The sequence below is a fragment of the Poecilia mexicana genome, unplaced genomic scaffold, assembly GCF_051168715.1.
Source record: "Poecilia mexicana isolate PSO_F unplaced genomic scaffold, ASM5116871v1 scaffold_2, whole genome shotgun sequence".
NCBI lineage: Eukaryota > Metazoa > Chordata > Actinopteri > Cyprinodontiformes > Poeciliidae > Poecilia > Poecilia mexicana.
This window is the reverse complement of record NW_028263371.1, coordinates 22,169,011-22,192,439: the sequence shown is the minus strand read 5'-3', so window position 1 is coordinate 22,192,439 and position 23,429 is coordinate 22,169,011. Positions and strand designations below refer to the sequence as shown.

The 23,429-nt window shown below is 43.8% G+C and overlaps 3 protein-coding genes across 3 annotated transcripts in view; 2 read left to right on the top strand and 1 right to left on the bottom strand.

The window, feature by feature from the left end:
* Positions 1-7,417, bottom strand: part of kalrnb (kalirin RhoGEF kinase b) — a 39,269-nt gene extending 31,852 nt beyond the window's left edge. Inside the window, 3 exon segments of the mRNA XM_088003843.1 lie at positions 51-165; positions 249-323; positions 6,942-7,417. Coding sequence (XP_087859969.1) covers positions 51-165; positions 249-323; positions 6,942-6,996 — 245 coding nt within the window. The 5' untranslated portion in view covers positions 6,997-7,417.
* A 1,431-nt stretch (positions 7,418-8,848) lies between these two features.
* On the top strand, positions 8,849-12,667 carry iqcb1 (IQ motif containing B1). Its single transcript, XM_088003815.1, has 15 exons — positions 8,849-9,136; positions 9,255-9,370; positions 9,442-9,610; positions 9,817-9,934; positions 10,009-10,084; positions 10,161-10,260; positions 10,382-10,554; positions 10,628-10,737; positions 10,916-11,034; positions 11,112-11,178; positions 11,345-11,420; positions 11,489-11,640; positions 11,714-11,851; positions 12,121-12,277; positions 12,360-12,667. Exons 2-15 carry the CDS (start codon positions 9,259-9,261, stop codon positions 12,599-12,601), a joined length of 1,809 nt encoding a protein of 602 aa, XP_087859941.1. The 5' UTR covers positions 8,849-9,136; positions 9,255-9,258; the 3' UTR covers positions 12,602-12,667.
* A 123-nt stretch (positions 12,668-12,790) lies between these two features.
* Positions 12,791-23,067, top strand: LOC106904696 (protein EFR3 homolog B-like). Its single transcript, XM_014969131.2, has 23 exons — positions 12,791-13,005; positions 13,505-13,769; positions 16,597-16,673; positions 16,750-16,877; positions 16,950-17,100; positions 17,848-17,969; positions 18,299-18,439; positions 18,522-18,617; positions 18,935-19,013; positions 19,089-19,224; positions 19,302-19,454; positions 19,582-19,693; positions 19,764-19,815; positions 20,364-20,536; positions 20,650-20,725; positions 20,866-21,027; positions 21,105-21,236; positions 21,307-21,374; positions 21,448-21,581; positions 21,695-21,783; positions 21,853-21,901; positions 21,977-22,083; positions 22,735-23,067. The coding sequence occupies exons 2-23, from the start codon at positions 13,565-13,567 to the stop codon at positions 22,867-22,869; spliced, it is 2,577 nt and encodes an 858-aa protein (XP_014824617.2). The 5' UTR covers positions 12,791-13,005; positions 13,505-13,564; the 3' UTR covers positions 22,870-23,067.
* Positions 23,068-23,429: the final 362 nt, after the last annotated feature.

Genomic DNA, 23,429 nt, shown 5'->3' with positions numbered 1-23,429 from the left:
AAAAAGCCGATCCTTATCAGTCTTGGCAGCAAAGACATTCAGAGTTGTACCTGGGAACTGTTGACAGGTAGGTGACCAGTCGGCTGAGATCTTCCTGTTTTATTCGATCGTGATTGGTCCTTGCTGGAAAGGTAAGAATTGGTCCGCCTCGTTTGTCTCTTCCACCTGGAAATCACATACAACTGTGACTTCAACGCGCTTCCAGAATAAAACCAGCAGGACCAGAATAAAACAAGCACCGTTTTTACCTGATACAAAGGCCACTTTCTCTCTGAGCACCGTCAGGACATCCACGGCCCGAACAGTCTCTGCTTTACCAGAACCTGGAAGACAAACATCGACGTCTTTAGCTTGTGTTTGGTGTCTCGTCTGTGTCCTCCAACCTCTAGAGACTTTTTTTATTCCTCCAAAAATAAAATCCACCTAAAACATCCAAAGCAGATTCAATCCCCTGCACACGTTCAGGCTGGAGCTGGTTCACATTAAGCACCTTTTACATCCAATTATTCGTCAGTTAATCCATAAATAATCTAATATTGTATAAATTAAGCTTAAGTGGTTAGAAGAATATGACATTATTCATTAAAAGCTAGTTTAATAGTTGCTTTAATTGTGCCTTTTGGAGCAGTAACTTTCTAATCAATGGGTGTGAGAACAGTTTACAAGTCAGGATTTAACTTGCCAAACTCACAGGTTTAGAGTTGGTGCTAAAACCTTATTAAAGCTGATTTTATGGTTTTGATGATTTAGAGACAATGTGTAACCAGGATCCCCAGAAAGAAACACGTTTGTGTGTCTGTGTGTGTGTGTGTGTGTGTGTGTGTGTGTGTGTGTGTGTGTGTGTGTGTGTGTGTGTTCAGACATGCCTCCCATATGCGTCAGATCATCCCGCTCAGCAGGAGGAAGCTAATCCAACACTCGCACACTGAGGGCATTAAACGCCTCACATTAGCAGCCCGACAGGCAGAGATAACCCTGAGAGAGAGAAACGTCTCTCTGGCTCTCCACCGCCGTCCTGCTCCGTCTCCTCCACACCCAACAGGCTTTCATCTCACACACCAAAAACACTCAGCAACTACAGCAGAGACGACCTTGGGATACAGGAATGTTTGATGTCTGCGCGAAATAAAGAGAGGATGTTTTATAACAAGGAGAGGATAGTTGGACTCTTCTGTTTCCCCATGCAGAATGTTTCCAGGCTTTGGGTTTTTAGTCAGAAATGAGCTTCAGATGAACTCCTTTACATCCAGTGAACAGAGAACTAATGAGTGAATGTTCTTCTGGGAACCTTTAAGATTTTATTAACATGACGTAAACTGAGGCCGTCTGCTGATTGGATTTAGTCAACTCACTTCATCTCCTCATCTTCCTGATTGATGACAATGAATGTTACGTATTAGGATCAATAAGTTCTCTAATTGAGCAAAGTGAAACATGTTTTCGACTTTATTTTAACCGCTTTTCTCAGTTTCTGACAATGTCGCCCCTTAGTGACGGCTGCAGACACAACTGCTGAAAACTGCAGTAACGATGTAGATCATACTCTTTTCTTTCTGCCACTATAAATAAACACATCAGATGTTGGCCTGTTGGGTAATACAGACGTTCAGAGACATTTTAGACGTAGCATTCATTGTGGTTTCAGTGATGCTGCGAAGTCGATTGGAGTTCAACTCAAACCATCTTCCACCGATGGTTCTGGTTTGGTTGATGAATTTTCTCAATGCCATCTTGGGAACAGCTGATATATTCTGGTCTTATCGTCTATTTTACATCTGGATGAAACTGGAAAAACTCCAGAAGAACCATTTACAAAAACAAACAAACCTTTCTTCCTACTGCATATGTCTTTTTTTTCCCCCCAGGCCTTTTCTGAAGCCTACGACGGTTTTCATGTCTTAATGCAGTTATATCTACTCTGTTCCAGACGGATGTATCTTTGAGTCTTTAATCTTTACCTAACAGCAGGCTTTTTGCACCCTGCTGACTGATATTTCTATCAAAAGAAAGAGCAAACTTCACTAACATCCACTGAACACGTCTTCCTGGTTATCCAGATGACTACTGGTGATGTGGGGATGCAAAGTGGGAAACGTTTCTGCGTCAGCGATTTGGGAAAAATCCTGAGTGAAGCTATTGAACATTCTGTTTCTCTCTGAGCCGTTTTGCTCCAGAAAAAGCAAAAATAAGAATTATGTATAAAAGACAAAGAGAGGAACTTATATTTCTTAAAAGTTTTGTAGTTTAGATTAGATGTTTCCATTGAACTACAGGCATAAACATGTCAAGTTTGGAATTTTAATAATTTATCAGAACTGTTCTTTTCCAGATTAGAATGGGTAACAAAACTAAAAACAGAGTTTCCCATGGCTGATTTTAGTCACACAGGTTTAAAATTATTGCTTTTTTAGCCGTCAGCATCTTCTGGTGTCATTCTTCAAGGCAGAGTTCATTTAGGCTGTTAGTCCAGTAGATTTGGTTCAGATCAAAACTCCATCGTCTGCTCCACCTCCAGCTGCTGTGGTTCTCTTTCTCTCTGCTCTGAGTCAAACCAACCTGTTCCCCTCCTGGCCTGTGGGGGCGCTGCACCAAGAGCCACTGAAGGAAACGACACAAAAACCTCTGAAGACACTGAGCACAACTTCCTTCTTCGCCAAATGGAAACAAAATGGAGGCGTCAGATTTTGGCGGTTATTTGAACTTGGCTAAAGACTGCGAGACATTTCTCCTGCTAGCACTAGGCTAACACATTTGTTTTGGTTGAATTTACCCAGAATGCCCTGCGCGATAGCCCACATCTTGCTTTTTGGGCCATCTCCAGCTCGCTTGGCGTTCACACTTGAACCGCACCAGAGTTCAGTTCAACCAAACCGACTGAAGTTTGGAGACGGATCAGAGTTAGATTTCACATTCACGCCTCACCCACCGGAACGGACTTTCTGGGCAAATGGACTGGAGTTGGACTAAAGCGTTTAAAGCAATTAAAAATTAGTTGTTTTTTTAGCTCAGATTTGGCTCCTTGACATATTCCACACATCTTCAGTATGACTGAGTATGTAGCTTAGCAAACCACCGGTTTGTGTGTCGAACACTGAAAAGCGGATGCAGGAAGGAAGGAGTGTTCTCTCTAATCATCCTTCAAATCAACAGCAAAGTGACTGAATGTTGGACCCAGTTGGGAGTCCAAACGGCTCGGTTCTGGAAGCCCAGCAGAGTTCTGCCTCAGGAAGAGTTCGGTGTGAAGTCTGTTAGCATAAACCAACAAAGGGAATCTTTAGATTTGCCTCTGATCATCTCCATAATCAAGCGTTGAGCTGGTGGAAACTCATCAGGCTCCAGCTGAGCCACAGTGATTACAGAAACTCAGAACCTTTTTACACGTTTCACAGACCGAGCTGGAAATGGGCTGAGTTCATTCTTCACAAGGGAGCAAATTGAACCATGATGGGCTTCGATCTGCTCTAAAAGAAATCCAAACGGCCTTTGCGTCCATTTTTCAATCACGTTTTCCACCAGTCGATTAGTGAAATCACATCTATGAGCCGATTCGCTTCAGTCCAGGGAGGTTTGGCTGAAAATCAGATGAACGTCGCAGAAACATGGAGATAATTTGCTTGATCTAAACTTCATTCCAGCTGCTAATTGAGTTAAACTTTCAGCAAAAAGCAACAGGCAGGTGAGAGAGGCAGCCGTGGCAGAGGCAGCTGCCACAACGTCTGTGGTGGATTGGATGATTAATATGACATTTTAAACAAATTGATAAAACAGAAACGAGAATACATATATATGTTGGCGACAGCTGCGACAGATGCCGCTAAAGTCACAGAACCAGTGGCAGCTTTTTGAATTTTTAAATTTTATTTAATTTTGCTTTTAATTGATTTGTTCAGTGTAAACCTATTCATATTCAATATTCAATCTGCCACAAAAGCAGAATCCATGTCAGCTGCCACAGAATCAGTGGCGTCTTTATGAATTTTTAAATTCAACTTTTTTTATTGATTTGTTCAAAATAAACATTCATATTCATATTCAATATTCAATCTGGCACAAAAGCCGTGTCAGCTGTCACCGAATCAAAGGAGATTATATGAAGTTTTAAATCAAATTTTAATTTATTTAACTTATTTGTTCTAAATAAATGGTTATTTAGAACAAATTAATTGGGTATTAATTTTCCCACAGAAGCCGTGTCACCTGAGCCGTGGCAGCTGCCACCAGGAGGGCCACTGTAGCTGCCGCTGCCATGACTTTCCGTCTCTCACAGCGTGAGGAGGTGTTGGCGTTAGCATGGAGCAGAAGCTAATGACTGAGCGGTGGGCGTTTGTAATCTGCTGGGCGCTAACATGCCTGGCGCCGGCGTGTTCTGTCAGGAAGTGGATTGATCCCTAATCAGCTGCCAATCAGGGGGATTTCCACTCAGACCCCCCCTCAGTGAGTCGGCGTTGGGCCCAGAATAGAAGCAGATGAAAGAGCCTTTGGAGGAACTTGCTGTCAGTCTGTCAGGACTCATCAAACTGATGATTACGTAACAGCAGCTAATGAATGCGTTGCAGCCTGAAATGTCAGGCCGGAGGGTCTGAAGACTCACTCTGCCTCCGAGAGGCCGGAGCCCGACCCAGAACCCGACCCGAGCCGCAGGGCCCTCCGTGACCTCGCTGCGTCGCTCTGGCATTTCTCTGCCGCCGTTTGGATAATTACCATCAACGCTGAACACGCAACAATTCAGCAATACATTAAATCAGTTTTACTACTCCCAACCCCGTCGTCATGGAGATCTACTGTTTAGGAATCCACCAAAAATAATCCACACAGCAGCAGAACGGATCCGAGGCAGAGAACCCCAAATTATAACAAGAGTAGAACTTCTTCAACATAATTTTACTCAAGTAAAAGTAAAAAGTATCCGTCAACGGTAAAAATGTGTTTGGTAAAAAGTCTACTGATAGCTGATCGAATTATCAATAATTTAATATTTAAAAATTACATCAGATGAACCAAAATATAAATTAACTGGAATTTTTGATATTTTATTTTAAGGAGAAAAATTACAATAATTCATGTAAGAAACAAAAAAAAAGTATCAAAACCAGGGAAAAGAAAATGTTTCCTGATCAACTTTAACAGAAACTGCAGCTGTGTGTCTGAGTCTGGTGAAAATTTGGCTAAAACTTACAGAATCCAGAAATTTGACTTGAGTAAGAGAAGAGATACTTCAGAATAAAATGACTCAAGTAAATAGTGAAAAGCACAAATTAGTACGAATATTCCCAAAAGTATTTTTTTTCTAAAAGGTTAATTAGATTTTTTAATTAATTAGATTTAATTAGATTTTTATTTCTCAAAACATTTTTTGTGCTTTTTTTATTATTTAGATAAAAATATGTTTTGTTTTTCTATTGTTTCTGTTGTTACTTATCAACTTTATCTAAATTGTGTCCCAAGTTTTACCAAAATAACTGAAAGGAAAAACTACAAAAACTCCTAAAGGTCAAACACAAAAACCCAGATTTTTCCAAAATAAAAGCCCCTCGGTTACAAAACATGAATCCTTCTACGTTCCTTACTAAATTTAAAGATTTTTTTAGATAAAAATAAAACACTTTCAGTTTGTTTTATGCTTATTTGAAATTAATCCTTTATCTCCTTCACATTAAATGTTTTTATCTCCTGACATAAATGAATTTGTTCCATTAAATTACATAAAATGCTTATTTCATTTTTATTTTTTACCTTCCCAGATAAAAAGCTGCCAATTTAATCTGTAAAAGTCGTTTTCAGTTTAAACAGAGTTTGCGAGAGTTGTCGGCACATTCAGCATGTGAAGCAGCTCAGCTGCCTCAGGCTTCCTGGGGTCAGAGGTCAGAGGTCGTTGCCGACTGCAGCTGTCGGCTTCAGACTCTGATCTCACGTTTGACATCAGAAGTTTTTCAGAAGCGATAACATTTATATCAGCTCTGTTTTTAAAATCAGTTCATAACGAGGCGTTTTAATTAAACGTGACGTCAGTTATATCCAGTTACCTGCCGCTGAAATTAAGCCCTGTGGGTTTTGATCTGAAGCGTAATGGGATCAAATATTCATAATTATAACAACCGTCTGTTCAGGTACCTGCCAGGTTTTCACCTGAGTTATCATCTAATCTGTTCAATCCTAATCCAGTTGGATTAACAAAGACCCACTGCAGACATTTCCTCCATTTGGCTTTTAGTTTCTGCAGAAATCCTTCATCAGATTCAGGTTTTTAATGAGTTTCAGCCAAACGTCTGCAGTAAGGAGACGTCATCAGGACCGAGTTTGGGCCCCTGGTGGCCCTTCAGAACCAAATTTGGGTTAGCAGGACCCATCAGAACCCTTCAAGACAAATGTTTGGGTCTCCGGTGATCCCTCAGAACCCTTCAGGGCCAATTTGAGCCAATTTAGGACCAATTTTGGGATCCTGAAGGCCAACCAAAACCCTTCAAGAAAGAGTTTGGGTCTCTGGTGGCCGCTCAGGGCCTTTAGGGCCAAATTTGGGGCCCTGAAGGCCCTTCAAGACAGAATTGGGGTCCCTGGTTGCCTCTCAGGTCCCTTCAGGACCGGATTTGGGCTCCTCAGAACCTCTCAGTTTGCCTCCGGGCCCCTGGAGCTGCTGACGGCCCCTCAGGTTCTCCACAGATGTGAACACACTCCACATTACATCACACACACCAGCTTCAAGGGCCAGCAGGCCTTCCCACAATCCTCCTTGGTCGGACCCTCCACCCCCAACTCACGCTCACAGCGCGCGCTTGGATATGCGCGTGCACGCGCCTCAGTGCTGCTGGAGAGGGATGCTCACACACACACACACACACGCAGACGGTCCGTCAATGGGCGGATGTTGGAGCATCATGGCGACAGCAGCTCCCTCTCCACACACTCCCACACGCACGCGCCTCGCGCACGCGCTAACACCCCACCTGCCGTCGCCAGGCCGTCCTGGCCCGCTTCTCCTCCTCCCTCAGCCGGATTCATCCTCCTCTTCCTCCTCCTCTTCCTCCTCCGTTATGTGCCGTCGCTCAGTCGGTCCGCTCCGCCTCCCTGCTACCCGTCCATCCCCGCAGCCTCACATCAGATCGGGTCGGTACCAGCCGCGGGCTCCGGTGCTCGCTCGGTGGGATGCGTTCCTCTCCTCCCGGTACCGATCGGACCGTCAGTGCTGCATCCCGCTCAGCTCAGCCTCGACCGTCCGTCCTGCTCCTCTTCCTCCTCCTCCTCCTCCTCCTCCTCCGCTTCTGCTGCTGGGCTTACGTTACCGTGATCCCGCGCGGCATCGCATCACATCACGTCACAGTTACCGGGACCGTTACTGGTGCCGTTACTGGTACCGTGGAGCCCACGCAGGCCGGGTATCCCCTCTCAGTGTCTCCTGCGGCCGCTCGGTGTGTGTTTCAGCACGCAGGCGCACTGGAGACAGAGAGGCGCTGTGCACGAGAGCTGCAGCATCTGCTGCACCGACACGCACACACACGCACACACACACACCCCGCCTCCACCCGTTACTACAACGTTACCGGTGCTGCCGGTACCGTTACTATCAACATGAGGAGTCTGACGTGACCAGCCCGGGATTTATATGATATAATAAAATATTTTATGTTAGTATAATGTACTAACAAACAAGTATATTATGTATAGTATATTAATTGTATGTATAATATTTATTTAATATAATATAGTTTATTAATTTGAAAATTTTGAGTTATTGATCATCAAATCATATTCCGTTTTGATAAAGTAGTTTTGATTGATTACATGATTTTTTTTTTCCGGCTGATTCATCATTTCTTTTATAATGTCTGATGACTCAGTTGATTTATTTTCATGAATAATAATAAATAAATCATAAAGTCAGCTAGCAGCACCAGCATCTGGATCTGAGGCAGGAGTTCTGATCAGAGGAAATGTTCTCCTTGTTCTCAGCTGGAGCAGCAGCGCCACCTGCAGGAAGGCAGTGGGAACAACATGCAGATGAATTGACATGTTTATGATGCTTTTATTGTCATTCCTAGCTATATACTTATTCTGCAAACATCTTACACATTCATATTTTTTATTTGTTTTCATAAAAAAACATTACTATTTTTAATATTTGTTATGCTTTTTGAAATTTTATGAAAATGGTTAGATTTGACAATTAACATGAAGTAAAATAAATGATATGCTAATTAAATGGGTAAAATGAATATTGCAAATAATAAAATTTTACATGTGTTCTTTGTTTATAAATGTTATTGGAGGCTAATATTTCCAGACAGTAGAACACTGTAATTTGACCTTAATAAACTGATTTCCACTTTTATAATGGTTTTGTTTTAAATCAGCTTCTATAAAATATGTTTATAATTTAGAACTACAAAGCTTAAGAATGAAATAAATTCAATACAAAACATGAAAATCATTAAAAATATAATAGTCACCCTCCTATTATAACAGGACAAAACAAAGAAGAGAAATGACCTAAAATAATGTAACCGTCACCTCTAACTGATTCTGCTTCAGAAACTAAATAAAAGGAGAATAAAATCAGTATCAGGCAAAACTTTAATTAATTGGTTGTATCAAGCAGATATCGACTGTTGAGGTATGTTTCAGCACCAGCTGCGCTAAATTTTTGAAATTTTGTTGATTTTATTATTTATAATAACTTTAAAGAACAACAATATTTCAAAAATAGTAAATAATGTGTTGAATAATACCTAATCTTGCTCTCTCTTTTTTTCTGTTGTGTAAATTTTCTGTTATCATAGTAATTTTGTCAATTGCTAATAAAGTTTCTTAAAAAAGCCCAGCAGTCGCGTACTCATGACGTCAGGTTACCGTGGAAACAGGCGTCGCCTGCTCTATCGGGGAGCTTGCTGCTAGTAGCTAGTTGATGTTTGCAGCACAGCGGAGTTTAATCATAATGTAAGAGGCATAAAAATGTCTCAACGGGTAGTTGAGAGGTTGTAGTAATGTCAAGAAATATGAACTAAACCTTTATTTAGAAGGGAAATGGCGAAGAAAGCAGAGCTGCTAACGCTAGCAGGTGTTTGAGAGAAACCCGTCACCCTTCAGAAAAGTGTCCAGGACAGTCCAGCTTGGAAATTTGAGGCTCCGCAGAGACCAGGACCTGGTAAACCTTTATTAGTTATTTTTTTATTCACTTAAAGCAAGTGAGAGGAATGAAATCTGATGTAAATTCTGTCATTAAATCAAAATAAGCCAGATAGATTTCCCTGAATCTGTTTCAGGTTGATGGAGCTGATGGAGGACGAGGAGGCTGTGATGTCAGAGCTGATGAGGCAGCTGGAGGATGAAGGTCTGAGCCCAGAGGAGCAGATGGTCCTCCTGAACGAAACCCTGAACAGTGAGTGTGCTGCTCAGGAGGGCGGGGTCAGAGGTCAGCATGGTTCTGATTTCATCCCGTCTTTGCCCCAGAGGTTCTGAACTCTGCTGCTGTGCAGACAGACAGCGGGGCGCTGACTCGGGCCAAGACTCGGTTCTACCACAGCGGGGTTCTGAGTCACTGTGTCCGGGTTCTGTCTCTGAGTCCCAGCAGGCTGAGGGGGAACTGGGCCTCTGCTGCCACGCTGGCCCACCTGACCAGGTGAACACCCACCTTTACATCCATCATTAAATCCTTTAGTAATGAAATATGGACACCATTCAGGTTATTTAGACATTCTTGGGAAAATATATATTCTTTTTACATGTGACATGTTTTAAATTATGCTTGTAACTGTTAGAAGCTTTAGCAGCTGTTTTAATCGATTATTAGTTATTTTATTTAGTCTATTTTAAACTCTGGTCCAGCTCCAGCTGCGTGGGGGCGGAGCCAGGCAGACGCTCCGAGGCGTTTCATAGGCTGTTCCTGCCGTCAGTGGTGGACGTGCTGCTGTCATTGGCCGGTCAGCTGGTGAGCCGTTCAGAGGTGAGGAGGAGGAGCAGCAGGTGTGATGAAGAGCAGCAATGAAGAGTAGCAGTAACTCCTGTGGTCTGTCTCAGGCTCCGCCCCTCCTCAGGACCGTGATGGATGCCGTCGGCTGGCTGCTCTCCGCTCACCCCCACCTCACGGCTCAGGGTCCGCTCACCACATCCGCCTCTGAAAGTAGTCCCAACATCTGCAACTTCTTCACAAACAAGCTTTGTCTCTGCAGTGCTAAGCTCCGCCCACTACGAGCAGATCCAGATGAGTGATGATGTCACCGTGTCGCTGCTCTGCATCCAGATGTGGATTCAAACCTGTACAGTCAACAGGTAGCTCACAGGAAAACGCCACGCCACTTCCTGTTCACCTGAGTTGATGAGACTTTAAGCCTTTAGTTTATAAAAATAATCCCAGTAGAAAAGTTTGAACCTCAATGTGTTGAAACTGCAGAGACTTCCTGTCTCAGCTGAGCGACGAATCGGCTCTGCTGCTGCTCAACGACGCCGTCGCCCAACTGGCTCTCAGCTCCGACGCCGCTGTGGGCGGAGCCTCCGTCAAGCTGATGCTCCTGATGGCCAATCAGATGGGACTGCGGCTCCGCTCGCTACTGTTCAACTTTAAAGGTCAGAGGTCAGAGAGCAAGAGGTGAGACTGTGTCACGTGACGGAGAGGTCAGAGGTCATTCTGTGTCTGCAGGTCTGGACAGCCTGCTGGAGAAAGACTGGAGGGGGCGGGGCTTTGAGCAGGAAGTGGATCAGCTGATCGCAGTCATCCAGCAGGAAGAAACCGCCAGCCGTCAGTCAGAGGTTCGTCTGACAAATCAGAGATAATAATCAATAAATATATCAATAAATTATACATTTAGTTCCTGTTATTTAAATTTGAATAAAGTGACATTAATTTTTTAAAATGATTGTAAAAATTGAACCAAACATTTTCAGTAAATTTGTAGCTTTTTAAAAAATTTTGTGTGTGTGTGTGAAGGCGAGCAGTGAGCGCGTGCGGGCGGCGTGTGTGATCCAGGCGGCGTGGCGTTCGGTTCTGACCCGGCGCAGAGTGAAGAACCTCAGCAGAGCTGTGAGCGCGCTGCAGCGCAGATACAGGTACTGATCGGATCGACATCAGAGCGATGGACCTCCTTATCGCATGTTTATCGTTTTCACCGCCATGTTGGCCTCAGGGCGCGGCGCAGGCGTCTGCAGCAGCAGGAAGCGGCGCAGCAGTGGGAAGAGCAGCTACGCTACCAGGTCAGTGCTGCAGCTGCAGGTGTGTGTATTCAACAATAATTATTTTTTAACAGCCTAGGTTCCTTTCTTTTAACCCAGCGAATGAAAAATCATTTAGAAGTTATAGATAAAACAATAACAATAAAATAAGTGTTAAGCCGTTCTGTCCTGATGATCGCTCCTGCAGGTGTGTGTGCGGCGGCAGCAGGCGAGGAGGCGCCTGCATCAGAAGCAAAGGGAGCTTCTGCAGCTGCTTCCTGCCGGTAAGCCCCGCCCCCTCGCCTTCCTCTGCTCTGATTGGAGCAGCAGCTTCTGACCTCAGTGTCTCCAGACCAGGTGCGTCCGTACTTGGAGGAGTGCGAGCGCCGAGCCGCCGTGGTGATCCAGAGCGCATGGAGAGGCTTCAGAGACAGACGTCGCTACGGCGACGCTCTGAGGGACGCGGCGAGGCGGCAGCGTGCTGCCAGGACGCTGCAGAGAGCCGTAAGACACAAACATGATGATGTCATCTCACCTGTCCCACTGATGATGATGAAACGCCGTCTGCTCCTTACAGGGGCGTCGGCTTCTGGAGAAACGACCAGCAGCTAAGGCTCCTCCCCCAACGCCGCTCTTGATTGGTCAGGAGGGTTTGACGGACAGCCGGCGGGCGGAGCTAAAGCAGCAGGTGGAGGAGTACATCCAGGCACACAGGGTAAGAGCAGGACATCTTATTGATTTATTGATTAGTAATACATTATTAATGAATACATAAGTCTGACATTTATGCAAATGTTTGTAAATCTGAGCTTTAGGAGAATATATTTTTAACACAGAAAGTTATACTTTAGGTTGAAAGTTAAATTTAACCTTCATCAAAAATCAACGTTTGTTTCTAACGTGTGTGTGTGTGTGTGTGTGTGTGTGTGTGTGTGTGTGTGTGTGTGTGTGTGTGTGTGTGTGTGTGTGTGTACGCGCGTGCAGTCGACTCGTGTGTCTGTGGAGGCGTGTGCTGCGCTGCATGAGGAGGTGCAGCAGCTGCTGCAGGCGGAGCTGCAGGGTGGAGCTCAGCGCAGGAGGGAGGAGCAGCAGGTGGAGGCTCTGCTGGCGCAAACACACACACACCTGGAGCTGCTGCGAGGTCTCACACACTCACGCGCACACACACACTCAGAGGATGGTGATGCAGAGAGGATAAGTAATCAGCTGCGTCACCCCTACAGATGCCCCACCCCTTTCGGTTGTCACGGCAATGCAGGCGGAGTCCTTCTTGAGCCCGTCGGCGTCCATCGCGGCTCGCGGGCGTGACGCCCACATCGCCGCGCTGCAGGCGAGCCGGCTGCCCTGGTGGCGGACGCTGGGAGACATAAACACGGGGGCAGAGTCAGGCCACCTGCCGGAGCTGGAGGCGGAGCTTGGAGGACTGTTCATCGGAGGGTTGGCGCTGGACGGCGTGAAGCTGTAGCAGCAGGATGTGAATCATGTGAAGTTGGTTTGTTTTCATCTCTAATAAAACATGAGTTTATCAGGACAGAGCTCCCCCTGCTGTCTGTGTGTGTGAATGACTCTAGTAAATGTCACCTGCTGGACCTGAGGGGTCAGAGCGGCTTCCTGGGAAATGTTTGCACTTCCCTCTGTTGGCCACCAGAGGGAGCCGTCCCTGCATCCCAGTCAGGAGGAAGAGGAGGTGCCGCTGCTCCTCTTCCTCCTCAGCTGAATGTGACGCTCCGCGGGTTGGCGTCGGCTCCCCCTCCTCCTGATGGGTGATGGCGTCAGAGGCGGAGCAGCGTATTGATTATAGATCGGAGCAGCAGGACATCAGAAGTTGCATAAGCTGCAGCAGATCGGAGCGTTGGAGGGAAACAGCAGGTAAGAAACAGATTCACTGCAGGAGCTGAAGGTCAGAGGTCAGAAGGTCGACTGTTTATTGCTGTTTGGAAACGTTTTCAGACTAGATGTTTAATTTATTCACTTTTCTGGAAGAATGAGCAGATACTCTAAATGTTTTACTGTTTGCATTCTCCTGTTTACTGTTTAGTTGCAGAGTTTTTCAGAAATAAATAATCTTGACTTTATATTTGTCAGAAATGACAAAAACATGTTTTTTCTTATGTGGCTGAATATTGGTTACAGTTCTCTCTGCATTACAAACTAATTCATTTTCTAAAGCATGAAATCAAAATGATTGGCTGTAAACAGTGATCAATAAATATACTTTATTTATCCAATGTTTAATTTAAGATAAACTCCAGAAAAGTTATTATTATTATTATTATTATTATTATTATTATTATTATCAGTGTTGAGTTAATTCCCAGAGGAATTAACTCTGGGAAGCAGCTTTCATTTTCTTCTTCTTCTACTTTAGGACCTCCTCTTCTTTTTCTTCTTCTCCTCCACCTGTGACTCTGAGGTCGTTTCCACGGCGATGCCGGGCTCTCTGCCCCGCGTGATGACGGTCCCGGCTCTGCTCGGCTCTCTGTCCCGTGGCGCCAACCCTCCCAGTCTGCCCAGCTTCCCCAGCATCGCCCTCCCTAGTCTACCCAGGGTGGTTGCCATGCCGACCGTGGCGGAGGCCCCTCGTCGGCTGCTGCAGGACTGCTGCTCCGTGTTGGACCACCAGACCTCTGGCGGTAACCGGACCACCGTCCAGTCTGCTCATTTATGTCAACGTTAAAACAAAAACTGGAGGCAAAAGTTTTATTTTAGTCTTTATTTCCTCTGATTGTCTCACATTCAGGCAGGTTTTCACATATTTAGACGTTTAAATCTGAGAGAAGGAGAATCCAAATTATTCCCAGTGATGTTTGGTCCAGAAGGAGGTCAGGCTACCGAGCACGGTGGTGGAAGCATCATGCTGTGGGTCTGTTTCATTAGGAAGGATTATTTTAAAAATCTTCATCTCAGCATCTAGAAGGTTCAAATTTGAGAAAATAATTAGGTTTGTAAATTATCAGTTTAAAAGATTCAATAATAAATCAGTTAATCTGAGAACATTTCCAGCTTTCAGAAAATTTATCCTCTGAGATCCTGTAACTCCATCAGCCAGGCTGAGCATGAATGAAAGTGGGCGGAGCCATGATGCTGTGTGTGTGTGTGTGTGTGTGTGTGTGTGAGGATTATTTCCAGTTGTGTGTGGATGTGAGCTGAAGAGTCATCCTCATGTATGGTAAGATAATATTCATTTATTTACCATAAATCTAATTTTTCTGCATCATCATTGAATTAAATGTAGCGTTTTTTTTTTTTAAATCCGACTAAATCTCTTTATAAGTTATATATTTTTAAAATAATTTGTCATATTTCTAATGATTGATTCCTCTTATTTATAATAATGATGGGATTTTATTGACATTTCTCTTTCAGATTAAACAACTGTTATTTATAGAAGAAATAAAATGTAAAATGAATGTAGAATATTTTAAAACCTAATATTTTTTCCATTAGGATGATTTATCTCCTTCTCATCTTCCTGTTATCATCTGATTTTTATATATTTCATCTTGTCAAACCAAACCGATCGGTTTGGAGAGTAATCATAATTCATAATTTATAATTCCCCAGCATAGATTTCAGTCTTAATCCTCGTCCAATCTCTGCAGAGATTCATGATGCCGGGGAAGATTTTTGTTTAAAATAATAATTTCCCAACATTATAACTTATAACTCTGACCTGATTTGTTTCTGTTTATAAAGATTGATTAATTGATTCCATTGGTACAATTGTATTTATATCCGTTCAATAAATTATTGGTTTGTTTTCAGATCAAATCCATTTGGCTACTTAGTCCAGATTTTTTTCCCTTAACTTTAGGATGAAATTAAAATGATAAAACAGACAGAAAAATGATTCTTTGTTTTAATAAAGTCTGATTCTGACGCCTTTTCGCTTCTGGTTTCGGTGCCGAACAAACAGAATAAAAGTATCAAAAATCTACAAACTGTTTAGTGTGAGATAAATTAACACAATAACAGTTATGGGTTTTAACAAAATGTAGATTTAACTTTTTAAAACGTCATTTTGCACCATCAGGTTTTCCATTCTGAGAAAAATGTTTGAAAAAGTCTGGAATTGTAAAATACAATTCAGCTAAAGCTGAACATAACGGATATTGAGCTTTAATAAATTCCCTTTTAAGTCTTTAAGTCCCTTTTTATATAATTTAAACTTTCATCAGAGCAAATGCATGTCAGTCATAATCTTCCACATGACTCTCTGAGTCATATTTTCGTTGCTCATTTAAACAATGTGCTGTTTCACTCCAACTGTTTAGTTTTTGCAGCCATTAATTTATTTTCTTTGGAAAAATCTTTTTCTTTCCCATCAAGGTGCACCGGGCCTGTTTATTGACAGAAGGTTCTGCTTTTACTGCAGATTTTATGTGAAGACTGAGGAAAAGCAGCCAGCTCAGCCGTCATGGCTGGATTTAAACTGAATCCAGTAATTCTCCGGTCCCATAAACCAGATTATGCAGAGCTGATTACAGGCATGTTTCTGGTTCTGAGGTCCAAACGGGTCACATGTCCAGTTGTGTGTGTTGAACCGCGCTCTGGACTCTTTAAGCTCTTTTGACGGAAAACAACAAGAGTATAAAAACGTTATGTAACGAGCAGCAGCAGGATTAACTGCTGAGACGCAGCGTTACTGCGGCGCGGCCCGGTTCCGTCCATCTGGACCCGCAACATGAAGCCTCGTCTCTCTGCTTCAGATTGGGATTAAGATGGAGAAGTGGGGAATCCTGAGGGTGACGTTTTGACAACCTTTTAATCCCTGAAACTCAACATGAGAGATTAAAGATTAAAGCCATCAGACGCTCTGCTGCCCCCTTCTGGCTGAGTAGAGTACTGATGTCTCAGAGTTGGGTAGGAACTGGTTACATTTACATTATTTGAAAGAAATTTAGTTTTAGGAGTATTTTTACTGCGCAGTACTATGAGTAATTTTACTATAAAGTATTTCTACTTTTACTTGAGTAAAATTTCTATATTTTCTACCCACTGAATGAAAAACAAACATGTTTTAACCAAAAATTCACCACTGACACAGACACACACCTGCAGTTTTTGTTGAAGTTTCATGAGTGTTTTTATTGAAAGAAACTGATTAGGAAAAAATATATATTTTGCCTGACTTTGTTATATTTGTTACTTATATGAATTATTGTCATTTTAGTCCTTAAAATATAAAAATTTCCACTTAACTTTGTATTTTAGTCTGTCTGATCATGTAATTTTTAAATATTAAATGATTAATAAATTGATCAGTTCCTCAGTAAACTTTTAACCAAATACTATTTTGCTCTTACTTGAGTCATTTCTTTAATGTTCACTTTTTACTTGAGTAAAGATATGTTGTAGTAGTGCTACTCTTGGGTGCTTTACCCACGTCTGGGTGTAAATGCTTAAATGTTTGGTGACTAAACTGAATAATTTGGGACAAATGATGTTTTATTGTTTCAGGTGTGTGTGGCTGCTGCTGGGCGCTGCGTCCTCGCTACAAACGGCTGGTGGACAACATTTTCCCTGAAGACCCAGAGGTAAACACACACACACACACACAGAGCGCTGTCCCTCGTGGTGAGGTCATGGTGAGGTCGTGTGCCGTGTGCTCAGGACGGGCTGGTGAAGGCCAACATGGAGAAGCTGACCTTCTTCGCTCTGTCGGCGCCGGAGAAGCTGGACAGGATCGCAGCCTACCTGTCGGAGCGTCTGACCAGGGAGCTGAACCGCCACCGTTACGGGTCAGAACCTTTGGGTCGGGTTTGGTTTCGCCCTCAGTCGGCGTCCTGTTAAAGCTGCTGCTGCCGTTCCAGGTATGTGTGCATCGCGCTGGAGGCCATGGAGCAGCTGCTGCTGGCCTGCCACTGCCAGAGCATCAACCTGCTGGTGGAGAGTTTCCTCGGGACGCTGCGGCTGCTGCTGGAGGCCGACAGGCCGCACCTGCACATCCTGGCCACCGGCTCCGTACGAACACACACACACCTGGATCCACACATAACAGATCAGCTTAATCGATTAATTTACTGCGAAGGAAATTACTAAATATTTTCATAAAGGGGCTTTTATTTTAACCATCCCTTCTGTGAACTGTACAACAGTCAAATTTTACTGTTTTCTCAGATTCTTTTTCTTTTTTTTTCATTTTCACCTCTTTCAGGATGCAGACTTTTTTGATCAGGATTTTGGGTTTTTCATCAAAATCTTCACTTTTTTTCCTCAAAATTCTGATTTTTATTCTTAAAATTTTGACCTTTTTCTAAGAATTCTGACATTTATCTCAAAATTTTGTCTTTTTTATATGTGAATTTCAATTTTCTTTTCTTCAAAATTTAGACTTTTTTTTCTGAAAATGTTGACTTTTCTCTGAATTTTGAACTTAATCTCTCTTTTTTTTCTCAGAATCAAAAGTGTTTGTGCTTCATCAGGCAAATTTAGTCGTAAAACTCAAAGTTACCAAATAAGAAGAAACAGTTATTTGAATATTTTCATATTCTAACAATATAATTAACATAAATCTGAGAGTGTTTGGTTATTTATTCAGATTTTTACGTAGCTTGACACAGAATTTCACATCATTTAAACTCAACATACAAACTAGTTTTCCTGGTGAACTGGGTGTTAGTATGACGGCAGCAAGGAAACATGGAGCAAAGCCTGTTTGAAGATTAAAGTTTCCTCTTGTTTTTATGTTTGTGTTTGTTTTGGTTGCAGTTTGTGAAGTTTGCGAACATCGAGGAGGACACGCCTTCGTATCATCGCAGCTACGACTTCTTCGTGTCTCGGTTCAGTGAAATGTGTCACTCCGACCACGAAGACCCTGAAATGCAGATCAAGTCAGTTTCCAGATGCTTTACGTGAAACTTTTACGGTTTCTGCTGCCAAAAACTGCAAAAAAAAATATTCAAATGAGCAAAACTGTTAAATTATCAAGATTTTGGAAGAAAACATGAATCTTTAAAAAAACTTTAGAAATATTTTGATAATTTTTCATTTACTTTTGATGCTTCGGGTCTCTGAAAAAGTATTTTCTCCTCATAGAGAATTTAAATTGAAATATTTCTGATTGTCAAACAAATCTTAATTATAAAGATAATCCGGGTAAAGACAGAAATCAGGTCTGTTCGGGTCTCGGGATGAAGAAATGTGACTTTCTGTGGTTCAGGATCCGCGTGTCGGGGATCCGCGGCCTGCAGGGCGTGGTCAGGAAGACGGTGGACGACGAGCTGCAGGTCAACATCTGGGAGCCGCGGCACATGGAGCAGATCGTCCCCGCGCTGCTGGTCAACCTGGAGCAGGGCAGCAGGTGAGCTGACTCACCACCTGGACCGTTCTGGTTTCTCTGGTGCTGCATTAGGATGAAGCAGTGAATGTGTGTTTGTGTGCAGCGGCTCTCCTGCTGAGCAGACGGAGGTGTGCTTCAGAGAGCTGCTGGGCCGAGCCGCGTACGGACACATCAACAACGCCATCAGACCCGTTCTCATGTGAGAAACGCCTCCACATCGCCTCGGCTCACTCCTGTAGATTTAAGTCGAGCTGCTGCATCTGGCTGTTATATTTCAAGTGAACTAAGATATTTGAACAAGGAAGAAATGCTCAGATTTTGTTTTTGGATGTTTCAAATTCTACAGTTTTTGAATTTGAAATGTGAGATTTTCTCTGACTTAATTTATCTGAATCTGGAAAATCTGAACTTGTTTCTGGTTGACTGTGTGAATCTTATTCCCAAAGCACAGGTGTGTTAGCATTAGCATTAGCGTTGGTACAGAAAGTGTCTCTGAGGGTCAGGTTGTGTTTTCAGGCACCTGGACAGCCGCAGCCTGTGGGAAGGAGGAGGCTTTGCTGTTCGCTGCTTTCAGATCATCATGTTCTCCATCCAGGTCAGCAGAACAGCTCCGCCGTGTCACCGTGTTTCCACCAGGTGGCGCTGCTGTGACTAAATGATGTGTTTTCAGTCGCAGCACTCCCACCTGGTCATCCAGCAGCTGCTGGGCCACCTGGACGCCAACAGCAGGAGTCCGGCGTCTGTCCGGGCCGGGATCGTGGAGGTTCTGTCTGAGGCTGCTGTGATCGAAGCCACTGGATCCGTAGGTGAGCCGGAACCAGAACCAGAACTGGACCAGACCAGGTTCTCCTCCTGTCTGACAGTTTTCTGCTCCGTGCTGCAGGTCCCACCGTGTTGGAGGTGTTCAACACGTTGCTGCGGCAGCTCAGGCAGAGCGTCGACTACCAGCTGACTGGTTACTATGACAACGCCAGAAAACACAAAACCACGTCGTTTCACGAGAAAACGCTGCAGGATGGCGTCATCAAAACCATCGGTCAGAACCGGGTCAAAACCGGGTTCAGAAAAAAAATCAGATTGTTTTCACACCTGATCTCAATTATTATTTATTTTAGACATTAAATGTTTTTTTTTTAATTAAAGTTTAATTCATGCTGCTTCAGGATCCTTTGCCAACACACTTCCTGTCTACCAGAGGTCAGAGGTCATGCTGTTCATCATGGGGAAAATCCCAGTCCCCGGCATCTACCCGGCGCTGGGCTCTCCGAACGCCGGGTAACTCTCCCCCCTCCCTCTCCCATCGAGCCGTTACCACGACGACCAGTAACAGGAGTCTGTGTTTCAGGTTTGAAGGCAGCAGGATGATCCAGGTGATGCTGCTGAAGTCTCTGCTGCAGGTGGGGAGCCATGTTTAAATATTATTTTTATTTTTAATAATGCAATTCTTGTATAAACTGTCAAAACAAAAACATTTTTGGACTTTAAACTGACAGTTTAAAACCTTAAAGCTGCAGTACATTTATAAAGAAGATGTTTTTAGATGTTGTCGTTAGCATAACATGAGACATAAAATCTGTGAAAAGATCGATCTCCTCCCTGAGCTTCCAAAAACAACCAATCAGAACCAGGAGGCGGGTCTTAGCGCTGTCAATCAACCTCATGTAGTCAATGCTAAATGTGCTAATGGTGGAGAAACAATTAACGTTACAGGAAAACTGCTTATCAGGCATCATCGGTAGCCATGCTAACTAGTTTTAGCATTCACAACATGCTGTGCTAGCTGCAGCTTAGCATAGTGGTTGTTTCTGGTTGTAAGAGTTTGATTTTTTTTCACACATGAACACAAAGGTAAGAATATTTTTCATTAAAGTTACACACTGCAGCTTTAAAAGCAGTAAAATCAAACGGATCCAGAATGTTTGAATGTTTGGTGGTTCCTCGTCAGGTTTCGGAGCGCTACGACAGCAGCAACCTGCTGACCGCGCTGCCCTCCTCCTTCCTGGAGCCGCTGCTGTCCTTCACCCTGATGGACGACCCGGAGATCCGCCTGCTGGTTCTGTCCATCCTCACCTCGCTCATCGACCGCTGTCACAACGCAGACAGGATCACCGCAGTCAGGTCAGGAAAGCCAAACACTGCCATCTAGTGGCAGATGCATGAAACCAGTTAAAATCAGCCAATGAAGCGGCAGAACTGAACTTGCTGTTGATTGGTTGGTTGTTTGTGGACAGTGTGACGTTTGACGTGTCGGTTCTGGAGCAGAAGGAGGACAGATGCTCCCGACAGGACAACCTGTTCATCAGGAAGGTGAGGATGATGATCACAGCTGCTCTGTGTTCATGTTCGTCAGACATTTACAAACAGGATGATTTTTATTGTTACTACAAAGAAAAGAAGACGATAAAGAGATAAAAACTTCCTCTGAGGTTTGTGTTTCTGCTGTGCAGCATGCCCAGCGGCTCTACAGACACGTCTTCCTGGCCTGTAAGGAGGAGTCCAACGGGCCGAGCCACTACCAGGCGCTCTGCAGCTTACTGGTTGTCCTCAGTGTGGAGCTGGTCAGTGAGGAGGTTCTGGTGGACCTGATCAGACTCATCCTGGCCCTGCAGGTGAGCTCACATCACCTGACGGGTCTCCACGTTGCTGTCCTCCTCTCTCATGGACTGTTCTGTGATTGGCTGCTCAGGAGCTGGGCGTGTCCAATCAGGAGAGTCTGTCTGTGTTGAACCGCTGCAGTCTTCACGCCGTCTGCGCCGCCGTCCTCCATGTTCTGTCGCAGCTCGGCCCGCCGCCGCCTCTCCGTCAGCACGTCACTCAGGTCATCAGAGTGTAGAAATAAGGAGTGATGGTGTGTTCAGCGTGTCTACTCTAGATTTATATTTCTGCAGGTCATAGAGAGTCGACAGAAGGGGGCGCCACACCTGCTGCCTGAAGGCGTCCTGTGTGACCAACCCAGGTACCAAACAAGCCGATCAGACGATTTCCTGCTGGATTGGAAGAAGTAATAATCGATTGATTTGGTTTGTCAGGATCCCAAACGGGGATCTGATGGTGGACAAAGATCTCCTGTTTGTCCAGACCAAGATCTGCGAGGCGCTGACAGGAAGCAGCTACAGCGCACAGTGTGAACGCCTCAACACGCCTTACACTCCTCAGCTGACCGGTGAACACGCCTTACCTGTTCACACGTTCATTTCAGGATTTTTTTAGACAGGAAATGAGCAGCGTGAAAGCCGGCCTGTGATTTGCAGTTCTCTGACTTTAGTTTTGTTCCAGATGAAGACCGTCTGTCCAGGAAGATGAGCATTGCAGACACCATCTCCCTCCAGATCGCCATAGACCAGGAGTCCAGCGCTGACCCGCAGGTTTGTTTCTGTCTGTAGGTTCATCCGTTCATCTGAACGATGATTCACGTTCCACTTTCTGCTCTCCAGAAACCTCAGACTGAGCAGATCACCTTTGAGACGCTGAAGAACACCATTGGTAAACCGCTGCCTTTTACCTGCATGAGCTTTTCATTTGCTTCTGCGTTTATTTGAGACGTCGTTTTTCCTTTAGAGGACAGAGGAGGCGTGGAGGAAGAGGAGAGGAGGAAGAGGATGGAGGTGGTGGAGAGGTTCCAGACGGCTCCTTTTGAGGAAATAGCAGCTCTCTGCGGATCCAGGGTGAGACACTAAGGATGCATTCACACCAGCACCAATAAGTCCACTTTAATCCAACTCCAGTCCGTTTGTTTAGTGAGTCCGGTTTGGTCCGGTTCGGTTCGGTTGGTGTGAAAGCTAATCGAGCCCTGGTCCACCTATAGACCTCGGTCTGGGTTTGGTTAAAGTGAACTCTGGTTCAGTTAAAATGTATATGTGAACACCAAGCAGGAAATGGAATACAACGTAGTGCATTCTGGGTAAATAGAACCGAAATAAACAGCTAGCTTAGCGCTAGCAGGAGAAATGACTCGTGATCTTTAGCCAAAGACAAATAACTGGTAAAATCTGACGCCTCCATTTTGGTTTCCATTTCAAAAAGAAGGAAATTGCACTCAATGTCTTCAAAGGTTTTTGTGTCGTTCTTCATGCAGCGCCCCTAGAGGCGAGGAGGGGAACAGGCTTTCAACTAGTTTAGATCGTTTGACTCAGGGCAGAGAGAAGGAAAACTACAGCAGCTGAAAATGTAACAAATGTCTCCAGTTTGGTCCCCAGTCGAACCGAACAATTTATCTTAAAGCTGTTTTTGGTTTTGGTCAGATTACAAACTTTGTCTGTTTGAATGAAAACACGTCAAGCTGTCTGACTGACGGACGGTGTCGTCTTTCCCCACAGACGTCGCGGCTTCAGTCCAAGCTGGACCGGGTCTTTGACCTGATCGTCCGTCCTCCACCGTCTCCGTCAGGACAGCCGTCTCAGCGGTCAACGCCCGTCTATGAGATGAAGTTTCCTGACCTGTGTGTGTATTAGAGGCCCAGCTGGATAACAATGAAGCATTTTATGTAGCGATAAAGAAACAGATTTTAAACATGTTTCATCTACAAGTTATGCGTTTTTTCAGTGACTGTTTTGACAAAAACTTTCTTCTTTATTAATTTATTAAAGCAATAAGGACTAATTAAAAATTCTCATGTAGTTGATTAAAGAGAATTAACATGTTTGATTCAACCGTCTCTTCCTCGCCATTTTTTTTTAATTAAAACTTTTTCCTTCCCTTGTTATCCAGTTGTTGTGTTGACAATTAGTAGCAAAGCACTGCGTCTCTATTTCTTATAAATGCATAAATATAAGATTTAATACATTGTGTTGAGAACTTGACAGCTAAAACCAACGCTAGCCATCATCAGTTATGTTTCAGAAGTCTTTAGAAAACTAAGATTTGTTTAATATTTTTGTTTTGGTTCAAGTGAAATTTCTGCAGATTTTATTTTGATTCTTATTTTTTTAAATGGACAATACATTTAATTAGACACGATCAAATCAGGATAGTTGGTATGGATTATATTATTAATATGTAACAAATATGAGTT